At 38.2% G+C, this 27452-nt stretch overlaps 1 protein-coding gene across 5 annotated transcripts in view; it reads left to right on the forward strand.

Annotated features, from left to right (window-relative positions):
- LOC106957962 (uncharacterized protein KIAA1211-like) overlaps positions 1 to 27452 on the forward strand; it is a 54919-nt gene that overhangs the window by 10143 nt on the left and 17324 nt on the right. The window contains exons 1-5 of one of the 5 annotated variants that reach the window (XM_015049571.1): positions 5809 to 6259; positions 17956 to 18005; positions 21086 to 21168; positions 23772 to 23946; positions 25542 to 25668. In XM_015049571.1, the coding sequence (XP_014905057.1) occupies positions 6242 to 6259; positions 17956 to 18005; positions 21086 to 21168; positions 23772 to 23946; positions 25542 to 25668 (453 nt within the window). In that variant the 5' untranslated portion in view covers positions 5809 to 6241. Of the gene's footprint in view, positions 1 to 5808; positions 6260 to 17955; positions 18006 to 21085; positions 21169 to 23771; positions 23947 to 25541; positions 25669 to 27452 lie in introns of those variants that run through there. The other 4 variants (XM_015049574.1, XM_015049575.1, XM_015049572.1 and 1 more) reach the window with 4 other exon arrangements.

Below are 27452 nucleotides of genomic sequence, written 5' to 3' on the forward strand. Positions count from 1 at the left end.
AGAGTTTTGTGTTTTTTTAAGAATAAAAAAATTTTTAATTTGGGAAAGAAAAATTTAAAAAAAAAAAAAAAAAAAAAATATATATATATATATATATATATATATATATATATATATATATATATATATATGAAAGCTGTGGGCATAAAGACATTAATAACGTATAACAAACTTTGACTATAGAAGATGAAAAAAACATGTTTTGCAATGGAAATGTGAGTTTCTATGAACCATTTGTGCATTAAAGAATAGTTCTAATTTAAAAAAAACAACAAAAAAACAATGTTGATATGTAATGTTTGAATTTTCAAGTTTGTAGTATTTATTACCAGAAAAAATATAATAATGTCTAGAGTATTCATTAATTGACATTTTAATCTTGGTAGTTGACTAAAAATATATAATAGAGATCATTTAATAGCTTATTAATCTAAATCATATATTTTTTTGTAATTTTGATCTTTAATAGTTAAACAATTATGGGTTGGACTTCCTGAGTTTTCACATCATAAACACCAAACAGCAGAATTTATATATATATATATAAAACTCTGGTCAACAAAATGCTTTTTTCAGCATCTAACTTAAAGAAGTTTATTCGTAGCAATGCTATTGGAGAAGATGTTTGTGGTTTTGAAGCTCTTAACACGTTTTAAAAAAATAAATCTACTTTGACGTTGTTATGGTAACTACCCCATGCCTTGAGATAAGTGAGTCTGCAGAAAGATCTGCTGTGATTTCTCCATTAGGAACTCATATCACCTGAAAATCTAGCAGCTGCTGCCAGTAGAGGGCATTATTTATTTTTTTTTTAATGTTTTTTTGCAAATTTACTGCAAGGTTATGTTTTTATGTCTGGGATTATGGCAGCTCTAGTTTAAAATCACAAGAGCCCAAGCTTTGCTTTCTTCTTTTAGCTAAAATAATAAACTATTTTTAAAATTAGTTCTGGGTTTAAATTGAAGCACAGTAATTGTTAGAGACGTAGCTTAAGCTCCTTCTTTGTTATCGCTTACATTTTTCCTTGGAGTTCAGAGTTAACCCCCCTCCTCATTCCTCCTGATCTTCTGTATTTATGGTTTCTCTCCCTGTGGCTCCAGACTGAGAGCTGTTCCAGGAAATGCCTAGATCCACTTTTTTCTTTCGCTCTGAAGGGAAACTGGCCGACATTCCTCTTGGCTCTGTAAACAGAAAGTCCTGGGATTGACATCTGCATATATACATGTGTAAGTGTGCACTGGAGCAGTTGCGTCATGCTTGTGGATCTGTTTTGACTCGCCAGCATTGGGAAATTCATCCAGAGGCATTGGTTAGGTGTTTTTTTTTAACAGTCTTTCTCCTGTTTGGTAAGAATGGTGGATAGTTCGAAGGCAGGTGGTTCAGGTATTGCTGCAGATGTTGTGAATTTCCTGAAGCGGTGGGTTTACATTCCTGTTTCTTCTTTGGGATAGAGGGATTTTTCCTAAATATGTTATTATGACCTGCAGAAATATTCATACAGCTTGAATTTTTTTTTGTGTGTGACATTTTTCACATTCCGTCCACAAACTTTAATCTTTTTCACTGAGATTTATTTGACAGACTAACATGAAGTAGTTCATAATTATGAAGAGGGAGGCAAAGAGTGCATGATTTCTCTAATTATTTCCACAAACAAAAATATGAAAGTGTGATGTTGCTAGCATATTCGAGCTTTTCGCTAGCGAAGATCGAGAAGGATGCTGGGGACAACCTTCTCGCTAGCATATCCAAGTCTGCCACCAGCATGTCTCAGTTTAACACTGACTTCGGAATATATATATAGCCTGTTGCAACAAGGAAGTAGGTATAGCTTAGTGATCAATAGTCTTAATTTTTGCACTAAAACTGAGCCATAATGAAAAGACGGTTAGGGGAAACCTCCATGAAAAGCTAAAGGCTATAAAAGACTCGAAACCGGGGCAAAGGTTCACCTCCCAGCTGTACCGCATACCTAAATATGCAGTCAAAACTTCAACATAATTGAAGACCTGCGCCTGGAACTGTAGCCAACCGTGTCAACTCAGGGCGGCTAAAAACAAACCCAAGTAGGAACACGTTGATGTAGACGTCAGATTGTGCTGGATGTGTGTATGAGCAGCAGGCCGGCCGTGGACACAAAATCAGGAACATTGATTATCGGGGACACAGCGGCTTCATCCGCGTAGTGCTAAAAGCATTCGATTGATTGGCCTCAATAAGCCACTGCAGAAGTTAAACTTTTCAATGTAAACTGAAATGAACGGTGACAGGTTATTTTTATCAAAAGGTCAACAAAAACTGTGTATTAAAAGTGAATCCACAGTGTTCGACAGGGACGATTAGATTGTCTACTTGGCAGCTGCGAGCTACTTCTTTTGTTATCGAAGTCTCAGGCCCTTCATACTATTTTTAAAATGTCAAGTTCCACTTTTTGTAGGAGAAACACAATCAGTGAGGAGGAATCCTTAGAAACCTGGCTCTTGGTTTTAATCTGCAGTAAAGCCAGAGGTATACTAAAAGTACTGGTGGAATTATCGACTAACCCATATATTGAAGCCATAAAATCCTCCATCAGTACTGGGCCTGCCTGAGATTATGCTTGATGGTTTATTGGCTTTGTCATCTTGTGAACTCAATACTGTGTGTGTGTGTGTGTGTGTGTGTGTGTGTGAGAGAGAGAAAGAGGGAGGAGATTTCTCAATCACAGCGTGCCAAAACTCATATGAGTGACTGTGTGTTTGTGTATTATGCTGTTGAAATGGAGCTGCAGGGCTCTGGAACTGATACAGACTGTTTCTCTTTATTTACACTGACACGCATCCACACACACACACACACACACACATGCACACACAGATTCTCATGATTTGGACAGCTTCTGCTTGTCTGAAGCAAAAGCAAAATCACACTCAGTATTCAGTCTGGACATGTTGGGATTGAGAAATTCATTCCACCGCCACCATTCTTCTCTGAACGGTTTGATGATTCATGAGATTTTTAAATTTTTCCAGTTTTTATTTTTTTTGGGAGCCAGGTTTCATAGTTGTGGCTGGACCAAGATAAAGCTGTGTGTTTATGTAACAGGATTCAGTTCAGAGGTCCAGTTGGATGGTGAAGTGTCGTTTCCCTCACTGAATAAATCAGAAAGAAACTTTGACCTCAATCTTTTTGTCAATCACAGTTCAGGAAGATTTGATGTTGCAAATCTTGAAGGTGCAGTATCATGTAAAAACAATTTTGCTGAGCTTTACATCATGTTGTAATACTATTCCCTCATCAAAAACATTCCTGGAGTGTTGCCTTGACTCTTTCATGCATGTTTCAGAAATCCTTTAATCTCCATGGCAACCCTGTGCAAAACGCCTGGCTAGACCTAGCTCCGCCTTTGACAACGCAGCTCTTTCTCAGAGCAGCACTTTCCAAGCCTCAGAGCTTCTGCCTTAAAGAGCAGCCCTCGCCCACAACTCCTTCAGACTAGCCAGCAGCAATTAGCAAACACCTGGTGGAACTGAGCATCTGATGAGCTCATTATAGGAGCTACTTCTCAGTGAAATGCTGGTAAAAATGTTGTTAAAGGGTTAACAGAGGAGCCATGTTGTGTTGACTTCCTGAAGGCGGAGTTTCTGAAAGAGCAAGAGCTTCTTAAAGAGACACGAGCCCAATTTCAAGGTGTTAAACCAGGAAGTATATTTTTAAGCCATTTTTGATAAATATAATTTTTACAACAACTGACTTGCCTGCATCTCCAGGCTTATTTTGTTAATAAAATTGTTCTACTGCAGCAGTTCAGCTATGGATGGTGAGTAAAAGAATCGTCCTTCTGCCCTCCAGTGTTACATGCACAAAATTTCTGTATGTGAACAATAGCATGCAACATGTCTATACTGATATTTATTCATAAATGAGCACATTCTCTTCTCCTCTGTCTAGGAAGCGTTCATGTTCTCTGCTGATGTGAATGTGTGGAACATGATGTGGTGGGAGCAGACCAGCTTGTAATATAGATGTCCTGCAGTCGCGTCTGTTGACTACAGTCTGGGCTCAAACTCTGAATGGGTCTGTATGTGTGGAAGCAGGAGACCTGGGTTAATTTTAATCAGTTTTAATGATGCCCTCACATGGACTTTGTTAGCTTGGATCAGTTAGCCTCTCTGGCTCCGGTTCCAGTCTGGACAGAAGGAGTATCGATTTATTTTTCTTTCCTGTTGTCACAAAGCTGTAATGTCACTCATTTCGGTTGATTTTAAATATTGCCCAAAAAAAATTATGTTATAACCTCTTGCTGCTTTACAGAGAAATAAACTGCTGGAGTCCAAATTGAATTTCATTCACTTTATTTTAGACAAAACGGTCATTGACATTCAGTCTAAGAGTTCAGCTTGATCCAATAAAAACTGAGTCACATTCAGATTTAGGCAAACGGTAAAAAGTTCCTTCTATTCAGACTTTGACTAGGCCACAGTTGATTTTTTTTTTCTTTTTTTAAATCATGTATTTGTTTTTTTAGCTATTCAGAGGTGGACTCACTGGTGTCCTTTCATTGTACCGTCATGTTTTGTTGTGAAAACTCCACCATGATTGTCAGTTTTGCTCCATTTTCTTTCTTATTGTTGCATGACTGTTAAGGAGACAATCAACTTGCATCGTTTTACATGTTTGAGGCCCGTGGTGGAGAACTGTTTGAGTAATTTGGGTAGGCTGACCACATCTGGGAAGGTCCACCACTGTTTTCTCCATATGTAGATAATATTTCTTGTTCTGGTTCAGTGGCGTCCCAAAGCCTTAGAAAAGCCTTTCCAGGTTTATGCCAGCAACTTTCTTCTTTCTTGAAGTTCTTTATTGATAACTGAGATGAAGTGGTGTTTTTTGTTGATTCTTCAGGTCAGATTGTGATTCAGGCTACATCTGGCTACTTCACACTGTGGTTCTACTGTAAACACTTTACTGACGTCCTGTGAGTTTTCTGGCCAGAGTCCTACCGCGTTCAATTAGGCAAAATCAGCCACAGAGTTGGCAATACTAAAAAATGAGCGAAAGATCTATTCCAAAGAATCTCTTCCTGTAACGCAGCCATACAGTTAAATGTGTAGTAACAAATTTAACCCTGTTGGGGGCGATATACAACATTGCAACACTTTTGTCATTGACACATGGTGGGTAACAATGTGGTTGGGTTTAGCGCTTTAGCTTCTGCTAAATACCGTGTTGATGTAGGACTTTAGCGATAGCTAATGTTTATGATTAGTGCTTTAGGGTTAGTGCAGCTACACTTTTAGCTAAATTTTTAAGATTACAGGCATGATGTATTGTTTTTTGAGATTTTTTTTTAGCCTACTTCATGTTGTCAGGCAGGTTCTACTTTAATGATTTGGGTCAGACAAGTAATCCGGCTTGTGTTAAATTGCAGTAGTAATTTAACAAGGGAGTGCCAGGAGATTATATTTTCAAGTCGCTTTATCTGTGTCCTCTGTGAATATTTGTTTGAGTTAAACTTTTAATTTTGACAAAAAAAAGAAGAAGGCAAAAACAAGAAATCTGCAGAAAGAACAAATCCTTTTCAAACGACTTCCCTGAACTAAACTTCAAAACATACAGACCATCGCTTCAAGCACTGTTTTAGCCATTGTGGTTCTCTGGTATCCCCACCAAAGAACTGGGAAGTTTGAGGTGGCTGTATCTTTACAGAGCAGCCAAACAGAAAATATGAAACAATAAGGTGATAAGAGGGCAGTATCTTGTTCACACACGTCTCCTCCCGCCCTCACTCCTCCCTCCCTATCTTCCCTCCACCCCTCTGTGTGCAGCATTGCCAGTCGTGGTGGCTGGGAAGAGAGGACGGAGACATGCAGCAGCCACTCAGTCACATTGTCTATTGTTTTTGACCACTGCACTGAGGGGAGAAGAAGGAATTTGCCGTGGATTTTCCTCAAACTTTCTGACTGCGAGTTCTGTACAATATTTTTCTCTCACCGTTCTGCGGTCCAGACAGTTGGCAGAGTTTCATGGACACATTTCTACGGACAAACCGTCTTGTGAGGGAGGAAGTTGAGAGGACAGTTCGCCTTGGACGACCAGCTGATCTCAAGGAGCAGCATCTTCTGAGCGGAAAGGGGAGAGAGCTCATCTGGCCTTAGGGAAGGTGCCGGACTGCAGACCAGGGGGAAGTAACTTCTCGAAAGACGAGGTGTTCTGATTTCGGGAGGATCATTTTGGACGTTGCAACCATGGCAGGGATGTACGGATGCTTCAAGGGCAGGAAGTAAGTCTGAGATTAGAGTTTGTTCAATATCTTCTACTGAACCGTTTACCCGACATCTGAACTGATTCATCCAGAAAGTTCTCATTCACATCTTTGTAACTCCAGACTCAGCTTTGGGAGGCAGGAATGTTGGTCAATCCTCTTACTGTGCATTACCAAAAACAGACTAGTCCTGGTCTGTAATGGGAATCTTGATTTCAGCTTTGATTAATTTGAACTCCCTGTGACTGGCAGATACAATGGCTTGATATTAACCTGCATGAGTCAGAGCTGATCTGAGGAACCGATTGAATGTGTCAGGATTTTATGATTAGTCAGAGAGTTTCAGAAGCTTTTGTTGTGTTCAGCTGTCATCCGACAGAATGGGGTGAGTGTGGTTTCCTGTCAATTTTCTTGGCACAGAATCAAGTCCTGTTGCTCAACTAATGGGTTTTGCACTAAACACCAATCAGAGATTTTTTTTTTAACCCTTTGGAGCTCATTTCTGCCCTGGCTGATGGAGATCCTCTGTGGGGTTGAGCGCTTTGACTAAATTTAGCGCTCTGGGCTTGGCAGTGCGTCTCAGCTGCAGAGGGTTAGCATAATGACTGCCTTTCAGTTTTCAGCCTCCACTGGAGGATCTTTTTTCGTAGCAAAGTTAGTAGATGTGGTGGCGGTGGCCACAGATGTCCTCTTCCACCGTCTTTGTCTTCATTCCTGCCGGGACGGGACAACAATGCGTGACTTTTTGTGGCTCGCGCAGCAGCGTCGGCTCAGACAAACATTTTTACTTGTGTGGCACTCAGAAAGTGAAAACTGTGGCTCGGTGGCAGAGTTGCAGTTGGGAAAAGTTGTAGGTTTGGCAACCTTTGACGTTTAATCCCAAGTTGCTCTTGTGAGTGCAAACGGGTCAATGTGTCTGTAAAGTAAAGTAAGCCTGGCACCATAAGGAATTAATCAATTAATCGTGTGATAAATTATACTGAGCTCAATCATTTAGATTCTGATGATGAATAATTTTTGAAGGACAATTTGGTTCACAGACATTGTAATTTTGTTTATGGTTTCCGCTGAAAGTGGTTCTTCATTCATTGTTTTTGGTTGTTGTGTTGTATCTTGGTTGTTTTAATTATCTTTCTGTTCCAACCCTAAGTTTTCTTTTGAAAATTAAAGTTTATTGGTTTTTGAGATGGTGAAAGACTGCCATTATACCATTATTGTTATAATTCTTGACAATGGTCTTAAAAACAATAATATTGTCGTTTGTCGCGATAATTACTGGGACAATTTATCGTCCAGTGAAATTTGTTATGGTGGCAGGCGTAGTGCAAAGCGTTTGAAGAGGTTTTATTCAAATGTTCTTAGTAACTCGTAACCTTCAAAATGCATTTAAATCAAACTTCTGTATTAGAAGAGACTTTATTCAATACTTGCCACAAATGTACCTTTGGATTAAGCAAAAATTCAGCATCCTGATATCAACTATGTTCTCAAATAATAAACAGTATGAACCATATGTTTTGCTCACATTTCTATTTAAAACAATTGTTTTTTTTCTTTTCTAAAATTTTTTGGCGGCCCGTATTGATAAACGAAATCTCTTTGTGAAGCGCATTTCAGCAACAAGGCAGTTAAAAGTGTTTTACATCATAAACAGAGGAACATGCTGCTCCACGATACGCTAGCATGACCCAGTTTAAGATGTGAATCACCAAAAGCAAACATTACAGGCATCCAAGAATCTCTCCTTCTGCACTGATTCATAAAGGAAACAATTATGTGAGTCGATAGTGTTTTAGTTACAATCATTGATATATCAATAAATACCAATAAATGCAAAAATAAAATGAAAATGTGCAGTTTAGAGATACAAATCACTTCTTTACGTGACTATTGTCCTGAAGCAGTGAATTTCAAATGGGAATGTTTTTAAAAGTTATTTGTATTAGTGGGGTTATAATTGCTGTGACACGGTCACAGTCACAGTTCCCCAAAAAATAAGCAATAAATAATTCTTATCTCCACTTTTATCGTTATCGTAATAGTACTGCAAAATATCATGATAAAACCTTGAGTCCATATAGCCCACTCCTACGATCCGATCTTTATTTTGACGATAACTCTGATTAGCATTGCAGGTTAACATTTTTCTATATTTTACTTTTAAAGGGTCATAAATATAGTAATATATTTAACGTTCAGTAGTACCAGAGAGCATCACTGTTGCTGTAATGATCATTTTGTTTCAGCAGCCGCTCTCACCTGCTGCATGAATAACAAACCGGGTAAGTCGCTGAACGAGCCACAGATTGCCACAGTATCATATCGAATAATCATATTTGGAGAGAAAGTTTCCGATAACCATGTGGATATGTATGCATAAATATTTTGTTTTCAGCATGGCTGGCATGAAGAAGTTTACCAACTGATTAAAAACTGTAACTAAATTCCCGGAGCGGCGTTTAAGTCAGGCTTGATGCAGTTTGCCTTTTACGAAATCTCTGTTCTTAATTTCTTAGTGCGTCTCCCTGTGCTTCTGCTCGAAGGCTTGTTACGCAAGCGGAGCAGAGGCTTGTCTGGACGGCAGGAACGGTGCTGCAGCCGCAGATGAATGCGTTCTGGCCAGAGAGACTGATGGAGGTGTTTTTCTCCGGAGTCCATGTAGGGCTTGTTGCTAAGAGCAGAGCTCGGTTCAGTCAGACGTTCCAGGGGAGGGAGGAACCGCCGAGCTTCACAGGACCGGCTCTGAGCTGCCACCAAAACTCAGGAGTGAAACATAAAATAAATACCATCAGCTGTAAAAAAAAATATGAGCCTGATTGACTCTCCTGAACAGTTTATTAACCCCTTAACGGCCAGGAGGAAGAGTTGACCTACATGTTTTAAGAGTGACAGTTAAAGGGTTTTAAAAAACCAACATGAATTTATTTGAAACGGGACAAAATCTATCAGTTTGTTCAGTATTATTGTGTAACAAATGTTGTGGGAGTAGCTCAGAAATCCATTACAGCAACAGTAAAGTTAACCAAGGTTTTAAAAACTACATTTTCTATCATAACATTCCTGCAGTTTGATTTCCTGAGTCAGCTGGCTGAAACAAGGCTAAATTAACTTCTCTATCACTAACAGAGCTTTCCAAACTATTTGTTAATGCTTCAAAGTAACATTTTAGTGACCATGTCAGGAAATATTAGGCCCATTGCAGATGGGTTGGAAGGGAAAGATGAGTAGATTTCTGGCATGACATTCAGCAATTTTGACATTAATATCAGAAATTTTCAAGAAAAAACAAGAACATTTCTGAGTTCGAAAAGTGGAAAACTTTCTAGAAAAAAACCTGACATTTTAGATTAATCTAAAAGAATATTCAAGAAAAAAAACAGAGATTTATGCGTTTCAAAAGTATAAAATGTTCAACATTTGAACAGCTGTTGTCCAGGCTTCATTGCTGTCCATAGAGCCAAAGTATAGATAATATTGATACGATAATAATTAAATATTAATAATTAAAACTTATCATATTCTGTGCGGCAACCACAATTAAGAAAAACTGTCTTTATCCTGTGCTTATGCTTATGTTTTTATGCATCAGAATTAAAAAATATAATATTAATATGTAGCTGTGACAACACTCTCTTTAGCATATATTACATATTTCACATATATTTATCTTTTACTGGCTTTATGTAAAAGCAATTAATTTATGTTATGCATTTATATTTTAGTATTAATACTGTTACCTTGACACAGTGAGATTCTGAAACTGGCTAAGGCCTGTATTTTTGTACAGAATCGGGTGCAAATAATGTATTACAATAATAATATTGTGTTACTTTACAATGAGTGGTCTTGTTCCAGAGAGTCCACTAAATTAAATCCCATGTTTCTATTTTAACAACTGAAAAAAAAAAAAAAAAAAAAACCCAGTCCGTTCCCCGTTTTCATGTGGTTTGTTTCTACCAACATCCTTCACTTAGGAGCCACCGAGGTACCGACTGTTTAGTATTTTGGGGCAAAAGTTCAAACTCAAAGCTCGATTTTCCTCTCCATTTTACCCAACAGGCGAGGCCGCCGTGTCTTTCTCAGAGTTCTGACCTCCATCATGTCACGCTCGAACACAAATCATTTGAATTTTCCTCCTCTTCTTTCACTTTCTTTTACAACTTGGCGTAAAAGAGAAGATTTTCCTAAATGATCCTGAACTGAACTGTGATCGACCCGCCAGCAGAACTGGTTTAGATTGTTTTGATGGGTTACCAGGATCCAGAATGATGCGGTCGGGAATTCTGGCCTCAGAAGCTGAACGCTTTATTCTGGCTTATCTGAGATTTATCTCAGTTGATGTTCAGAAACACGGTCTCTGCACACGTTAGCTGCCTGCAACGATTCCAAGATCTGATTTAACTTCTGACTTCTGGGCCTTAAAGACTGATCAAAAAGTGTGTTTCATTCATTAATTACATAAAGAGTGACACATTTCATGGTATTTCTGTCAATTTTGATGATTTTTACCTTTATGACAAAATGAAAACCCAAAATTAATTATATGGTCTGGCATTCCTCAGACATCAAACGTCATCTCGTTAGCTTAGGCCTGACCAATAAATCAATAAAAATGTATATTGCTGTAGACGTATGATCGATATGGATAGATAATAATTTCACTGAACTCAGATTCAGAACCACACAGCATTCTGGGTGACGTAGGCCGTGGCAGACCCATCACGATAACAGATGCTTGCTGGGTGATCAATTTTCCCAGAAGTTATTGCGATAAACGATAATATTGCTGCTTTGAGACCATTTTCAAGAAATGATGCATAATAATGCACAAACACATTCTCAAAGACCAATACACTTTAAATTCTAATTAATATTTAACACTGAAACAGGAACAAACATAAGACGCACTGGAGTCATAGTTGCATTTATTTAGGAATTTTAGGACTGGATAATAAATAAATAACAATATATATCGCGATAGATACATGACAAATGGATATTAATAGATAATACTTAACATAGAATATTCAGCTTTCAATATATAGAGTTTTCACTTGACTTTACAGATAAATTTAGCCCCATGTATCATTAATAATTTCATATTTCAAGGGTGTTGAGGAAATACCAAAATCCTAAACATGTTCCTCGTTAGTAATGCACAGCTGGAGAAACACTAGTTTGAAAAAAACAGAACTTATGAAAAACGAGGCAGAAAATCGAGGTGGAGATCCAGAGGTACTAGCTTGGAGCCGTTATCGCTCCACATTCTTCATATAGTTTAATGTTCTTCTACGGCCGTCTGGTTCACATTGAGGATCAGAGACAGGTTTGGGAAAACTTCTGGAAAAGCTATTGAAGGAACAGATGCCTACTTTTTAACGTTGAATATTTTCATAAAAGACATTCAGAGATGTTTGGGAGAAAATGACACATTCACCATCCGAAATGAACTGGATTAAAGGACAGTTATTACTTTACTATCAGAGTACTGCAGTATCTGTAGCGTTGGTGCTGTTTATTCACCAGATTAAACAGCACCAACTGTTTATTCACCAGATTATTCTTTAATAGATAATTAAGTCATTTTTTTAATCTGTAAAATTGACAAATATCTCCGTGAATGCAGAACCTTTGATGGGTGTTCCTTGTTAGTTTCTAATTTGAGGTATTCCACAACTTCTGTTCTGAAGGAAGCAAAGAATGTTTTCATTGCAGCAAGTTTTCTTTTTAGTATGTTTGAACTTTTTTTTTTTTTTTTAGTTTACCATTCTGGAACATCTACAGCAGGTTTGTGTAACTCCAGTCTTCTGGTGTCTTTAAACATGTGGATGCCTCCCTGTTCCAGCACACCTGGATTAAAAGAATGAGTAATGACCTTTGTAAAGCTTAATGACTTCCCAAAGAGGTAAAATCCGTCTGTTGATGAAGGGACGCGCTCAAAAGTTGCAGGACTGGAGTTGCAGACCCAGATCTAAAATCAATAGTGCTATACTCCTTGATATGCTTAGACATCTCAGCCATCGTCTCTTACTCTGTGGGCGTCACAAGCAATGATAAGACAGCCAACTGGAAGGATAATGCACATCGCTGCAGTGCAAAGAGTAATATTAATATTGCATAGTGATATGACTCAGTCTAACATGACTACTACAGTTCTAAGTACTGTTCAAAGATGAATCAACACTGACTACTTCCTGGGCGTATCACAGTAAATGTCCATACTCTGGAAGAGACTCAGCTGCTAGGAGGCTATGAATCTTTAATAGATTGATGCAAGCCAAGCCAGGTATTCATTGACTGGCATGTGGAATCCACGACAAGACCGTAGTAGTTGGCGATCTGCAAATCAATAGTCCCATGGTCACACTTTGAGGTCCAGACCTTTCTATAAACTGTGGCAGAAGAGTGCATGCAGCGTCAACTGGACAGCAGAGAACAAATGTGCCAAGAGAATTTGGATAAACCGGCCAGCCAAGGGTACATGCGCAAGACGACATCATCGGAGTGTTGACCACTCATCGCCCGCCCAAGTTCCTCTCAGGTAGTCAGGAACAGACTTTCCAATGGAGACGGACCCAACTTGACTAGAACCGAGCCAGACATTAACAGGCTAGAGTGAGACTCGACAATGGAGAAGGGGCTGTAGTGACTGACACTTGAAAAATGACAGAGAGTAGTGGAGACATCGTGATGACTGAAATTAAAATCAAATATTGAGTGAAGGTTTTCCTAATGTCTCATTGATATCCTTTGAGTCAACCAGTCAGTTAAAAGATTCAAAGTCAAGAGTTAGATTCAGGTCTTAATAGATACCACATAAGATGATGATTGATTGGAGACGGATGGTTCTGGAGCCGGGAAGGAGAAACGGCCTCATGGTCTCCTCATGACACATTCAGGTGTTTACGGCCCAATATGAACAAGCAATTACTAAGATGCTACAGTTAAGTCCAAGACTTTTCACTCTCTTGGCAGATGTAGGTTGAAAGTAATCTTTTAATTTTATCAACATGTTTCTTCTGGCCGGCGGTGCGTTCTGGAGTGGCCCAGTCACAGTTCTGACTCTAGTTTCTGGAGGTAGTTACATTTTTATGTCAGTATTTTAATGGCAAAGGACAAGTAGCGGTTTTCCAATGTTCCAGTTTGTATGCAACTCGTTTTGAATCAAGGATAAAGAAGATATGAACCATCATGATTCCTATTTGAAACAGACCTAATCATAGATGCGCTGTTGTGTTTTTCCCAAGCGAGTCAAGTTTATTGGTTCTGCTGCCTTGACTGCGTCACATTTTTAAAAATTAAAGATGGTCAGCTTGTCATAAGCTCACCATGTTACTGGGAACAACTTCCTCTGCTCAGCTTTTCCTCCGACACTAGATTTGTGTCTCCGATTGAGAATAATAATAATAATATGCTTTATATCCTTCCTGGCTGGAGAGCTAAAAAAAACTCCCAGCATTTCAGATTAGGTTTCTAAAATAGAATCCACATGATGAAATGTGGCGATTTTTTTTTTCCCGCTAACGTTGCATGAAAAGAGCGAAAGTCGCTCCCGTCCGATGAGGAATGTACGACAGACAACAGCTTCTCCGTTCACCAACACTGTCGGGAAATTCAGCGTTAACAGCCCTCACATGGCTCTGCTTTCAGAACGAACAGCCACACAACCGGAGGCTGTTTTCTGTCCACAGCTGACTGAAAATAGTCAGAGAGCTTTTAATGCTGCTGTCTGAGATTTATCTGGTGCTTCACTGGGATTTTTGCCTTTTTCTCCATTTAAAGATTTCTGCAGTATTTAGTTACATTTGTTCTTTATGCAACTTTCCATCTGTTGCTTGGTTTTCTTTTCTGTGCTCTTTAATTATTCTAGTGATTTAAATCAGGCTATACCAAACATGTTTACTGAACTCCGTTTCTGGTATATTACCTGCATTTAATTCAGTTTTATCCTGCTGAAAAACACTTTGACATACAGTGTCTTAAACAAAGTCTAAATTCTCACATTTTGGTATGTTAAAGCCACAAATGTAGGTAGTCTACTCATAATCTGGTGCCTATATTTAGTATTACAATAAACCCAAAGTAGAAAGACGATCAGTAAATCCAATTTTCTGATTTTGAAGATTTAATTTGTGGAAAATCTGGATTTTTTTTCTCCTACCAATACACTCCTACCATAGAATTTGATAAGCGTGTCAAATAATATCAAGTCCATGATATTTAAGAAAATGGGAGACTGGTGAACCAATGCTTCACTTCACAAGTACACCAGAAAGTTTTATTTTGTGTTGGTCCATTGCATAGAAAATCAACAAAATTCATTGAAGTTCGACATTGACAAAATGTAAACAAATGCATTAATTAAAGGAATGACGAGATCAACTGGCAGATTATTTCACTTATAACATGGAAGATGTATTGTTATGAGTGAAATAATCTGCCAGTGAACCTTTTTCATCAATATTAAAGGATTATTGATTTAAAACAAACTCCTATGTCTTACAAAAAATTAACATATAAGAAGTTTTGTCTTATTTCAAGTGTGCTAAGATATTTCCAGCATAAACTAGACCAAAAATACTTGGTAAGATTTTGTGTTTTTTGCAGTGTAAACAGAAACGGTGTGGCTGTAAGCAGGTATAATCTCCTTGCTTACTGAGTTGCTTTTATAATTGGAGATCAGAACCCTCCATCAGACGTTACGTCAGGTTTTTGTATATCTCTAGTGATTGCAGCAGACAGTCAGCACCGTAAAGCTGCGGTGCTGAGGGTTCAGTAACACTAGCTCCATTGAGGGATTAAGACTCAACAAGACTGGATTTGCTTTACGTCATAAGTACAGAAATCCTGTGGACAAAGTCAAGCTAAAGTCAACGGGGACAGCAAAGTTCACAGTTCACTTCTAAATTCATCCCTCCTTTTCTGTCATTAACCTCGATTTCGACGTTTCTTTGCATGCCGTTGGTCCGTTTTTGGACCACTTTGTGTCTCCCTTGGATGGACGATCCATAAGTGACTGGACGCTGAATCGCAAAAGCCTCTTTTGATTCCTCGTTTTTGCACAGATTTCAACTTACGGGCATATAAAGACATGTTTACATGTGGAGTGTGCAGGTGTTAATGAGGTTTTTACAACCCGCTAATAAAAGAACCTTCCCCTACCCACCCACTACTGCTCCGAATATCTCAGTGTGTTAATCCATGCTTACGTAATGTGACGCGCATACACACACACACACACACACACACACACACACACACACACAGGCAGTCTCCCGCATGCACATCCTCATGGATCTCCAAATAAAGCTAATGATGCACTTGGGAGAGTTCGCACCGAGTCCAAACTAATGCTGCTGAAGGATTAGAAACAAAACCAAGTTCATAAAAAGCTGCCAGGAAACTGTCGTGGAGAAAAATAAGCTGGGAAAGAAAAAGAAAAGAAAAGCGTGTGACATTAGAGGTGATATAAAAGTAACACTGTTTACAACAGAACAAATGTTTCTGCTCCCATAAGGCTGGTGTTGCGAGTTGGCCGCGGAGTTTGGGTTTGTTGGTAAATGGGTAAAATGTGGGCGTGTTGAGAGAGTCAGCGGCTCTTCCGAGGTCCGTTACGCCCTTTTTTATGTGTCTGCTTGTGAAAGGCTGTTATTGCATACGCTGGGCTTAAAATTGGTCACAACGGTAGATGTTTTCATTTGTGTCATTAGCTTTAAAGTGCATGACATGAATGCAATGCTTCACTTATCGTTCCACAAGATTTTTTTCAATAGGTTGCTGAAGTTTTGGCCCATTCCTCCTGAGCAGAACTGCTCTGAGTTGAAAGGTTTGCGCCTTTCAACTCTGCCCAGATTTTTTTCTATTAAAACTGAAATAGGGATATTTTACATACACTCACAGTATGCTTAGGGTCATGCATGTCATTATGTGCAAAAATCTTGTCAGGCCACCAAATATTCTTAAAGGGGCAGTGTTAAATTTTTTCCTGTCACATTGTGTCATTTTATTGCACAATCAAGTAACTATGTTAGCTTAAATTGTCATAAAAATGCTATGCATTTCAAATATGACTTTAAATTTGACTTCCTAATTTAATGACTTGAAATTGGGCCTCTGTCTCTTTAAGAAGCTCCTGCTCTTTCTGAAACGCAGCCTTCAGGAAGTCATCACATCATGGCTCCTCTCTTACCCCTTTAACGTTTTACCAGAAGTAGCTCCTATAATGAGCTCAGCTGATGCTCAGTTCCACCAGGTGTTTGCTAACTGATTGATTAATTGATTGATTGCCCTCTTCTGCTCTGAGTGTCCTTTTAGCCCATACTGGTAAAGGACTCTTGACACTATTGGTACTCGCACTGTCTCACACTGTCTCACCTTTAGCAGTGACGCAGAATGCACTTTTTGCGACGCACATAGGTGCTGTGCTTGAGCGGGCGCCACGACGCCGACATAAAAATTATTTCAAATCAGCATTTTTTGTATTTAACAGCTGTCTGTGTGTGCGTAAATGATCTGTTTAATAATGGAGATATGACTATAATGTCTCTGCATACACATCAGAAAGCACCCATGACCTTCAGCCAACATCTTCATGGTATTTCTTGCTTTTGCAGTGGAGTTGATTGATACATTTTGCACTCACATTTGTGTCTGTATGTGTGTATGTGTATCATACCTGTCTCCTTCCTGATGGGTAACATCACTGGACATTCCTATGGTGTTTATCCTGGCTTAGAATGGATTAAACAGATGAGGATGGCACATCGGGTATCTGGAGATTGTATCCAAGTATGGATTGGACCACAATTTTCTTCCCATCGGTGTTTGTCAAAGTGTCTCTTTCCATGTGGTTTGGGTTTACTGTGTTCTCTAATATTATTTTTGTCAGACTCTGTGTCAACAGAAAACAATTTGCAAAATACCTTGGGACATGCTAGCATATTAGCTAGCAGATTTAGCTTCGTAACAGAACGGAAAATTTACACACAAGAACAAAACTGACAGCAAAGAAGATCAGATTTTTGTCATAAGCCAAAATGGAAGCAAAAACGTTTATAGCTTTAGTAATCTTATGGTTGAGGTGAAAAATAATGTTACAATATCAAACTAGCAGTCCAGCTAGCTAATACAGGAACTTAGAAAAGTAGCTGTGTGAAACTAATACGTTAGTTTTTTTGGTAGGTTTTTTTAATATTTCATATAACTATTTGAATTAATCAAAAAGGTCAGGTTAGATTTGGTTTTTATGCACATTTGGTCAAATTACTAGATTAAACCCAGTTTTCAGTTTGCTGAGTTAGTAAACCCTGCAATAATACAATGAAGGGGGAAAAAAACCTTTTCATAAATAAGAAAGGAAGCTAACAAGAGATTTCAGTGAGCATCTCTTAGCTTGTAAGTTTCACTGCTGGGCTCTGTTAGCAGGTCTGTGTTTACTGTAAGTCTGTTTTTCATTTAGCCTCTCTCTCTCTGTCCAAATATTCTTCTGTTTATCTAACAAACTCTTCTTTCCTTTCACATTGCTTTCCCACAACCCCTCTCTCTGACCCCAGTTGCTCTCTCTGTCTTGTGTTTGTCTCATTCCTCTCTTTTTTTTCCCTCACTCTTTATTAACTAATTTTTCAAATCTGTAACTTGTTTCCCCCAGACGTTTCAAATCCATCTTTCTTTCTTTCTGTGTTTCTGTTCTCCCTCCTTCTTGTTTGTCCTCTCAGATGAAACGGAGGATGTCACCATTGGGAGCCAGCTTTGGAAGTGGGCACAGGTCAGTCACTTTGACCCCTGACCCCTAATCTTAAATTGAACCCTCATCACCTCATCCGTGAGCAAATAAATTTCCCACACATTTTTCATTTGGACCAATGAAAGTAAAATTTCCCCTTTACTTTCATCTAACATGAATATTCTCAGTTCAGAAAAATAATACGCTAAATGAAATAAAACACATTTTTAAGTATAGGTTTAGGATATAGATCAGATTTTTAAAAATACGTTTTCCATTGATTATATACAGTCAGTGTCTTATCTATTAAATGTAGACAAGTTCCCACATTAGGGGCACAAACTAGAACAGTGACTAGCCCATATAAAACAACTGCAAAACAGAATATGTGAAACATATTGTCCTGGATTATTTTTCTGAATTACTGTAGCAATGCTGAAAATATATGAAATGTGTCTTCAAGAATTGGCGCTAAACCTACCACACAGTTGGTACAAGTGTAGTTTAGATGCAACTTTCACCGTTTTAAAAGCTTTTAATGCTTTTATACATTAGGAAGAAAAATTAAAGCCACTTTAACATTCTCTTTAACTTTTATATTAAAGAAGTAGAAGTTGAAGTTCAGAAAGTTAGCTAAAATTCAACTAGCATAGCAGACCATGTCACAGGCTTTGCTAGCCCTTATTTAACGGATTTTCAAAATGTGATTTTCTTCATAGAACAACAAAAGTCATTAACTTAATTGTGTATTTATTTATTTATTTATTTATTTATTTTTAGATTTGTGGATAAGAGAAATGGGTCTTTTCTTGTGTCATGCTAACAAAAGCTACAACAGCAACAAGCTAGGCAGATACATGTCTGTCGACCACGTTAGCAGACTTTAGTCGTATAAAAGAAATACAAGAATAATTTTCTGCTTTGTCCAGCCAAACAACTTTTCCTCTATGTGAAGTTAAGTCGGTCGACCCAGAAGGCTGAATCAATCCACCACATCAGCTACAACTCATCACTCATGATTAGCTTGTTAGCTTGGTGAAAAGCTAACAAGCTTCTCACTAATTTATCAACAACTTATCGATGACATGTCTTTTTTTTAATGGATAAGGGGTAAAAATTACTTAATGAAACTAAAGTAAGTTGGTGCCACGGCTTGTTTTTGCTCATAAGGTAAATCTAACCTTAAAACAAGAACAAAAAAGTCAGATGTAAAATAAGGCTGGGATTTTATCAACAAAGCAGAGACTTGATCACAAATTTCTGCCTTCATTTAGCAAAATAAAAAATAAAAAAAAGCTTTATTTTTTACATTGAAATGACAATGACTATAAAAGGGAGAAACTGCCTGCAGACTTTCGGATCAAGGCTTGTGTTATGGCTGAACTGTTGAGTGTTAACCTCCATAATCTAATTTCCTCTCATTTCTTATCTTTGCTCCTCATCCTTTTATAACACAGAGAAAATGTGGCATGAATGTCCGTGTTTGTTTCTGTTCATGGTTCTGTATCTGTTTCCTTGAGACGTTATTAAGTCCCTCCAGTTGTGTGTTATTATGCGTGTGTGAGCTCATAGTGTGTCCCTGTGGCACCAGACAGGAAATGATCAAGCAGCTCACAGCAGCAGCAACAAGGGTATTTGGGATTATTTGATTCAGGTTCATGCCAATGCTACAACATGAGAATAATACTATTAGACCCACTGAAATTCAAAACTAATTTCAATTTACTTTGTTGTTTGTGAGTGACGAGGTGTAAGTAGAGATCGACGATGAGTTTCCTGACTTTAAGATGCTGATTTGTGTAGCTGATATGACTGTCTAATGGTAACACTGACGAAACACCCCTGCTGCCCCCGGCATGTCGGCTAGCCCGCTGGAATGTTCCTCCTGTTTCTATAACACACATCTTACAGTAAACACAGCTGACAAGAAGATTTGCAGAGAGACTCCGGTCCAGCTAAAAACACCAAGAACCTAACACTGTCCTATCTAAAAGGACAGGACAGTGTACATTCTTGTACTTTATTTTGATTTTAGCAGAGTAAAAGTAGCATATATTTCTAAAGGTCTGTTTGGATTACTTGTTAAGATTTTAAAAATTTACAATTTCAAAATCACTAAAACGTGTTATCATAGTGTTTCCTACGAAGTCCTTTTACGAGGAAAAAGTGCCGGAATTAACCTTTTTCTTCCACTTTATTGGGCATAAAATAAACTGACACTAACACTAAAAAAATCCAGGTTTATCAATTTGTTGTACCCGACTGTTTAAGCAAAATGTACATGTGCTAAAGTAAAAAATTTTTTTTTACCTTTTTGGACTTAACTGTATCCAGAATAATTTCATCAAATGAAACATTAGCTTCTTCCGTGAAGCTAATGTAGCTAATGAATTAGCTTCCTGCCAAAACTGTACAGGAAGTGTTGTACAGTACAGTCAGCAGTTGATTGGAAACTTAATGTGACTCATTTGAACTTTGTGTTAAACACCCATAATTCAGTTAAAAAACTTTTTTAAAAGCTCACTTTTCAACTCTCCCGACTTTAGCTTATCCACTTTCTTTAGCATCCCAAGGTCCGCACTCTGTGCTGACTATACTGACCAGGTGCATCTAAACAAAGCGATCTCCTGGCCGAGTTTGAGTTTGTGTTGGAGGTTGCTGGGCATTGGCTGTTTGGACGACATAAACATTTTAGCGCGGAGAAACAGACCTCTGGAAGCGGAGCTGAGATTCCTCTGTCGGGATGTTTGGATTGTGGAGAAGAATCGGACGGGAGATCGGGTCGGGGCGGTGATGTCGTATAAACTATCTGGTTTTAAACATCAGTGGAACTTGAAACATTACTTTTTTCTAAAAAGTACAAATTTAAACTTTGCTGCCTGAAAAATGAACACAATATTACAGTGCGAATGACTGAGTATTTATTTCAGCTAAGAAGCCCTTCAGCTCTGCTGCTGCTGAACAAACTACAACGGCTTTAATTTTATGACTGCATCATCTTTCAGCTAATGCATCCCATGTTTCCCTGCCTTACCTCGCTCTCCTTTCAGAAAGTCATCAGGGACTTAATGTAATTACATTATAAGGTGATGCTCATCATTTCTGCCTCTGTGTCCCCTCAGCAGTGACAGCGCTGCCATGGCATCAGGATCTCCAGACGTGGCGACCAATCAGGAGCCGGCTGAGGTCCAGGAGGATTGCTCAGGTAGGTATAACCGAGAGTCTGTTTCACGTTTTAATTTATATTCAGTAGAGCCTACAAACATGCAGAGGACCATGATTTTATTTTTAAATTTACTTTTTTCAACTTGAATTGAGGGTTTTCTAGGACAGCTACTTTGAAACTGATCTGAGAGACTGATGTGAGCGCATATGTAAATCTAAGAAAACTAATTAGCGGTGTGTGGATTTAAAGCGCTCAACTCTGATAAACTCTTTTTCTGTGCATGCGCTCAACTCTGGCTCTCCTGCTCCTTATGTATAGAAAAGCAGGAGGGCCAAAAACATTTGACGTGTCTCTTGCATGCAAAGTACTGTTTCATGGCATTTAGTTGTGAATTTAGTATTCACAACTAAATGCCAATCATAGACTTGTTTTTCATCTGATCTGAGTATTTGTTGGATGAAAAAGAAGCAATAAACTAAAACAATATGATGATGTGGACTTAAAGTTTTATCACAGTATATTGTTGTGTTATTGTGATAACGATAAAAGTGGCAATAAGGACCATTAAATTGTTTTTAGGCAATTGTGTGTCACATCAATTATAGCCCCACAAACACAAATAATGCTGTTGAAAAAACATTCCCATTTCTGATATGCTTCTTTAGGACATGAGTCACATAAAAAAGTGTGACTTGTTTCGTTCTTCTTTTCAAACGTACTGGTATTTATTTTGTTGAACAAACGGTGGAGGAAATAGTAAAACTGTCAAACTCAACAACAGGAACAGCTGTGGGAGGTTCACGATCATTTATTGTGACAACGATAAATCTAAATTCTTGGCACGATAAGATATTTATCACGATAAATAATACGATAAATGCCTACCCCTACTACAAGCAAATAAAAATATGGCAACACATATGAGAAATTACAAAACAAATAGCTAAGATTAAAGACAAACAAGTTTAAATCAACTTTGTAGCCTAATAATATGTGGTTAAGCATGTAAATATGTTTACTTCTTGCATTTCAGGTGGCATTTAAACATTTCTTGAGCTACTCTGTAACATGTGAAGATATTTGATTTTTATAGATGGATCCAAAGTAGCTCAACCCTTTGTCAACTCATCCCCCAAATGTTTAAAGTTTGCTATGCCACTACTGTTCACTTTACCCTTGTTTTGATTTAAAAACTAATAAACTTTGACAAATTCATACTTTGTTGTTGTTGTTCTTCCATGTCTCAACCAATTGTAGGCCAATGGAGACGTTGGGACCACAAATTTAGCCATACATGATTTTATTTTTATTTCTAACTTGTCGTGACCACAGTTATTACCAGAAAGGATAAGCCATTTGTCACGGAGTACAACGAAACAAAGTGCACACTGTAGATCCTCTCTCCTGCTTCAGTCCGCTGCGTGCTTTTCCCCTCAAAGGTCACCACCTTCTCACTGAGTCGGAGTAGATCAGCTCCTTCGTTTCTGACCTTAGCGCCCATTGAATTCTCCATGCTGCTATTCTGAGTCCTTCTATTGTTGTTTTAGAAGCTGAATGTTGGCAAATCAAGGTTTACCCAGTTTTACAGCAGCAGAGCTGCAGTGACCTTACACCAGCTTGTTGGCCTTTTTCCTGGTTTAATGCTACATTATGTGGAGAATGGCTCAGTAAATGACAAGGTTGGGTGGTGCTTCCCCCCCTGATATTTATTGCTGGCATACAGAAAGGCTTCTTGTGCTTCACGTAGTAATAGGATATATAACATATATCTTGATTTAGATTTTAAAAAATCTGTTTGAATAGGAAATGATTATTTAGTACTGAAAGCGTTATTGGAGTTCAAAATTTGTTCATGGAAGGTTTCAAAAGAAAAATACATGTAGCGCAATGCCAAATGTTCCTGGATAAAATGAGAAAAGTTCACAATTAAAATTCCATATTTGTGATTTAGCTCAGAAACAGAACAAAAATGATGGAGGGTGGGCCTTTATCATATCGTTTATCATTTATCGCAATAAATTTTGATTCATCGATATATTCCAGTTAATGATGTTTTAAATCCCTCAAAACTGTCTGTTGTCAGAATTATTTTTTTTACTATTTTCTCCACCTTTTATCATACAGTTCTTATTTATAATATAAATTTAATATAATATATATGCTAAATGCATTTGAAAATGTTTGTGTTTACTTTCGAGACACAAATCACAGTATGATTACTGTCCTAAAGAAGAATAATACAAATGGGAAAGTATTTGTGTTTGTGAAGCTATCATTACTGTGTCATGCAATTATGACACAGCCAAAAAAAAAAAGCTACCTAAAAATGAAGTTATAAATAGTTCTTATAGTCACTTTTATCATTTTACCACATAATATCGTGATTAAAATTTAGTCCATATCGCCCAAACCTAGTCCAAGCCAAAAGAGTTTTCAGAACGCCCTTCTGTTTTTTTTTTGTTTTGTTTTGTTTTGTTTTTTTGGCATTCACAATTAAAATCTACGACTTCTGTCACTAAAGCTTGGCATCAAATCAGAGTGGAAGGAACGACATGGTGCGACGTTTGGCATTTACCTCATTTTAGGAGCAGATGAAGGTTGGGTAATTATTTTTCCTCTCTTTCTCTTCTTTTTCTTTTCAGGAAAGAAGAAATCAAAGTTCCAGACGTTCAAGAAATTGTTTGCTCGGAAGAAAAGGAAAGAGCCGCAGAACGCGGGAGTGGAGGAGGGCCTGAAGGGGAGCCAGTCGAGTGACAACGTCAGCAAAACATCAGAGAACAACACGCTGACCCGATCCGAGAAGGAGAAGGGTTCTGGGTACAGTCACACACATTTACACACTGACACAGTTCTACTCACTAACTTTAAGCCTCCACAGGGTCACGAGAAACATATTCGCCCCCTTAAGGATTTCTACTGGTTTTTGCTTTTTGACACACTTCAATGTTTTAGGTCATGAAATCAACATTGGGTAATGTGTAAATACAAACCAAGTCATTTATTAGGGAAAAAGTTGTCCAATTCAACTTTGCCAGGTATGATTTAAAGGAATTGTTCCCCCTAAACTCTTGGCAACAACCGTCATCAGTTATCTGCGATAACTGGCAGCAATTTTGAAAAAACCTCCTGATTTTTTTTTTAATATATATAAAAAGCTTCGGCGTTAGCATGAGGCGTTTTTTATTTTGTTTTTTTTTTCTCCTTTTTGCAAATTGTAAAATTGGTTTATTTTGCAAAACTGCAATGGAAACACTTTTTTTCCACATTATACGAGTCACATGATCAACAACCAGACGTTGCCTCTGGCGCAAACCATGAAGCAAGAGAGACAGGAAGTAGTTGGAGGATCATGGGACCACATTCTTTATTGCATGAACAAACTTATTCATGTGTGATTTTAATCATGTTTCTTATGTAATGGCAACACCTTTAATTATGAAACTTTGTGTTGCTGACATAACAGAATATTGACAGTTTTGCACGCAGCTAGTGACTTTGTTTCCATTTTGTTCTTGAGTTAGTTTGGAGCGTGATGTGTGGCTTTGTTAGACCTTTGCCTACTTCATGTTGCCAGAAGAGTACTGAAGAGTACTATTTGAGTGATTTATTTATTTATTTATTTTACATTTAAGTCTGGGAGTCTGGTCTACTGAAACTGAACCAAATAAATGTGGTTAAAACAGTTAAATCCTAATTTTCCAAGCGAGGCAGCAGTATTTTCATAGGAGCAAACTAATTCAGATTGCTTTTTCACATCCAAGTGTGATTAAAAAAATAAATAAAAAAGTCAAGACAAAGAAATCATTTTATTGGTTTCTGTTAATTAAAAAGGGAACTCACTGCTACAGTTGAGGTCTTGGATATTTACTACTAAATCCTTGTCAGTGTACCCTTGTGTCTGTTGTCTAAAAAAAAAAAAAAGACAACCTTCATTTCATAAGTTACAATCAGTTTGAAACAATATTGTTGATTTCCCTTTAGATTACTGAAAATCCAAAATGATTTCTTACTGTTGTGTTTCTGCCCCACAGAGTTCTGCTGCCTGATTAGATTTATTTAAACAAAATCACATGTGTAGAGTTGATTTAGGAGAGACTGTGTTTTGAGGTTCATCTCCTCGGCGGAGGCTCGGCGCTTCCTGTTTTTGTCCACCAGGAGTGGAGCGTCTCTTCCTGACGACAGGTTCAGGATTTCTTTGTTTTCGCAAGCCGTGCCCACTTCCTGCCTCCACCGGCCTTGTGTCTGTGTGGCAGGATGTGTCTTGTTAATTTTTTTTTTTCCCCCCCAATGGTCATCATAAGAAGTAACAGAAAATCGTATTGATATATTAGTGTTTACAGTTTTTATTTTGTTATTATAAACATTTATGGGAAAAAAAATCTTTTTTTTCTTCTTATCCGTTGTTCCTGAAGGTCTAGGATCAGCCTGGGCAACAAGGCCTTGTCACATGACTCTGTTTTCGTCTCCGACTCATCAGAAGCTAACGAGGGCCTCGGGGCGTCTCAGGACAGCATTCACGGGAAAGTTAAATCCCTACAGGTAAATATCAACCGCTGAGTTTTACTCTTTGACCCCAGAAGTTCAAGACGTTATCAGGAGCCAGTTCATGTGGCGTGGCAAGATAAGTTTGCAGTGTCTTGGAAATGTGTTCATTCTTTATTTTTCAATTTTTTTTTCTAGAGAAATTTATTGTCAAAGACGAACTTGAAGTAGTGTATAATTATAACGTGTGATCTGCTTCAGAGCTTCTGCCTCACAGAGCAGCCCTCCCCCACTCAGCTCCTTCAGACTAGCCAGCTGCAATTAGCAAACACCTGGTGGAACTGAGTATCTGATGAGCTCATTATAGGAGCCACTTCTCAGTCAAACACTGGTAAAAACGTTGTGAAAGGGTTAATAGAGGAATAATAATGGGAATGATGACTTCCTGAAGGCAGAGCTTCAGAAGGAGCAGGTGTTTCTTAAAGAGACAGAGGCCCAATTTCAAGGCGTTAAATTACAAAGTCAAGTTTCTTTTAACTCATACGCAGCAATTTTACAACAAACGAAAGTGATGTAGTTACTTGATTGTGCTATAAAATGGCCCTATGTGGTTGTAAAACACATAATGCTGACCCTTTAATGTCAGGTGACATTTGAAGAAAAAAAACTGTATTTTTTAATAAATATCTATTATAGAAATTTTTTATTGCTTTCATTTCAAGTTTGAGATTTCAAAACCGTATGAACTCTAGTAGGAAAACTGTGCATACCAGAGTTTTTCTTGCAGTTAGACGTATGCCCTACTTACTTGGTGATCAAAATCATAACAAAATACATTGATAGTTGAGGTTGTGTAGTAAGAAAGTGTGGAAAATTTTTAAGAAGCATTAATACTTTTACATGGCACTCTGGATGATCCCATTGAGATGTCAGATGTAATGGATGAGGATGATGTTCCTCTACCAAAAAAAACTCTGCTGCTCTTTTTGATATCCAGCCAAACTTATTATAGCAGAGGACAGAGTGTAAGAGACGGGAATAAATCATCACAATTGACTCTAAACTCCAGTGAATTACTAGAATTCAGGTGTTTATGGCAGAAAAGGTCATCAAAGAAAAAGTAACTGGATGACAAGGAGGAGGAGGAACTAAGATGAAGCACATATCCGTCTGTCACAACAGCAGTCTGAAAGGGGAAGACGTGACCTCCAGTGCAACCGCTTTACTAAGCTAAGGAGAGCAGGAATTAAGCTGCTCCTTAAGGGGATTTGCTAAAGAGGAAAACTTTTCCCTGCAGTCGAAATAAAGAGGAAGTGTTTTGGGCCTATTTACGGACAAGGCAGTCTTTAGAAAAAAAAAAAGACAGATGATGCATCTGGAGCACTCAGATTCAGATATGAAGCCGCTCCAAAGGGTTAGCCGCAGCGATACGTCTGGCAGATGGGAGTTCAGACACAGTCATTAGCATAAACTGAGTTTAGAGAGAAAAATGATCCGATGGAGATATTCCCAGCTTAATCCTCGCTCTCAGCGGGGGCTTCCTGTTTGATGAGTGGAATTAGGTCATTCCAGAGCTAAATATAAGCACGTCATGCAAAGATCAATATCTAATGAGACGCTGCAGGATAAATAGCGCGGCGCTGCCAGGTAATCACATAGACATAATATAAGAATAGACGCCTCATGGACCGCTCTCGCCTATGGTCACTGACGAGATTTAGGGCGGCCATCTTGGAGCGGTCCACCACTCCACTCAGCATTATGCATTTAGCAGGCACAATGACGTATCAGCGCAGTTAATCGATCATAACACACTTTTTGTTACTGGAAACCATATTCAA

The sequence above is a fragment of the Poecilia latipinna genome, unplaced genomic scaffold (genome assembly GCF_001443285.1).
Source record: "Poecilia latipinna isolate Pla-1442-1.1 unplaced genomic scaffold, P_latipinna-1.0 Scaffold951, whole genome shotgun sequence".
Lineage (NCBI taxonomy): Eukaryota > Metazoa > Chordata > Actinopteri > Cyprinodontiformes > Poeciliidae > Poecilia > Poecilia latipinna.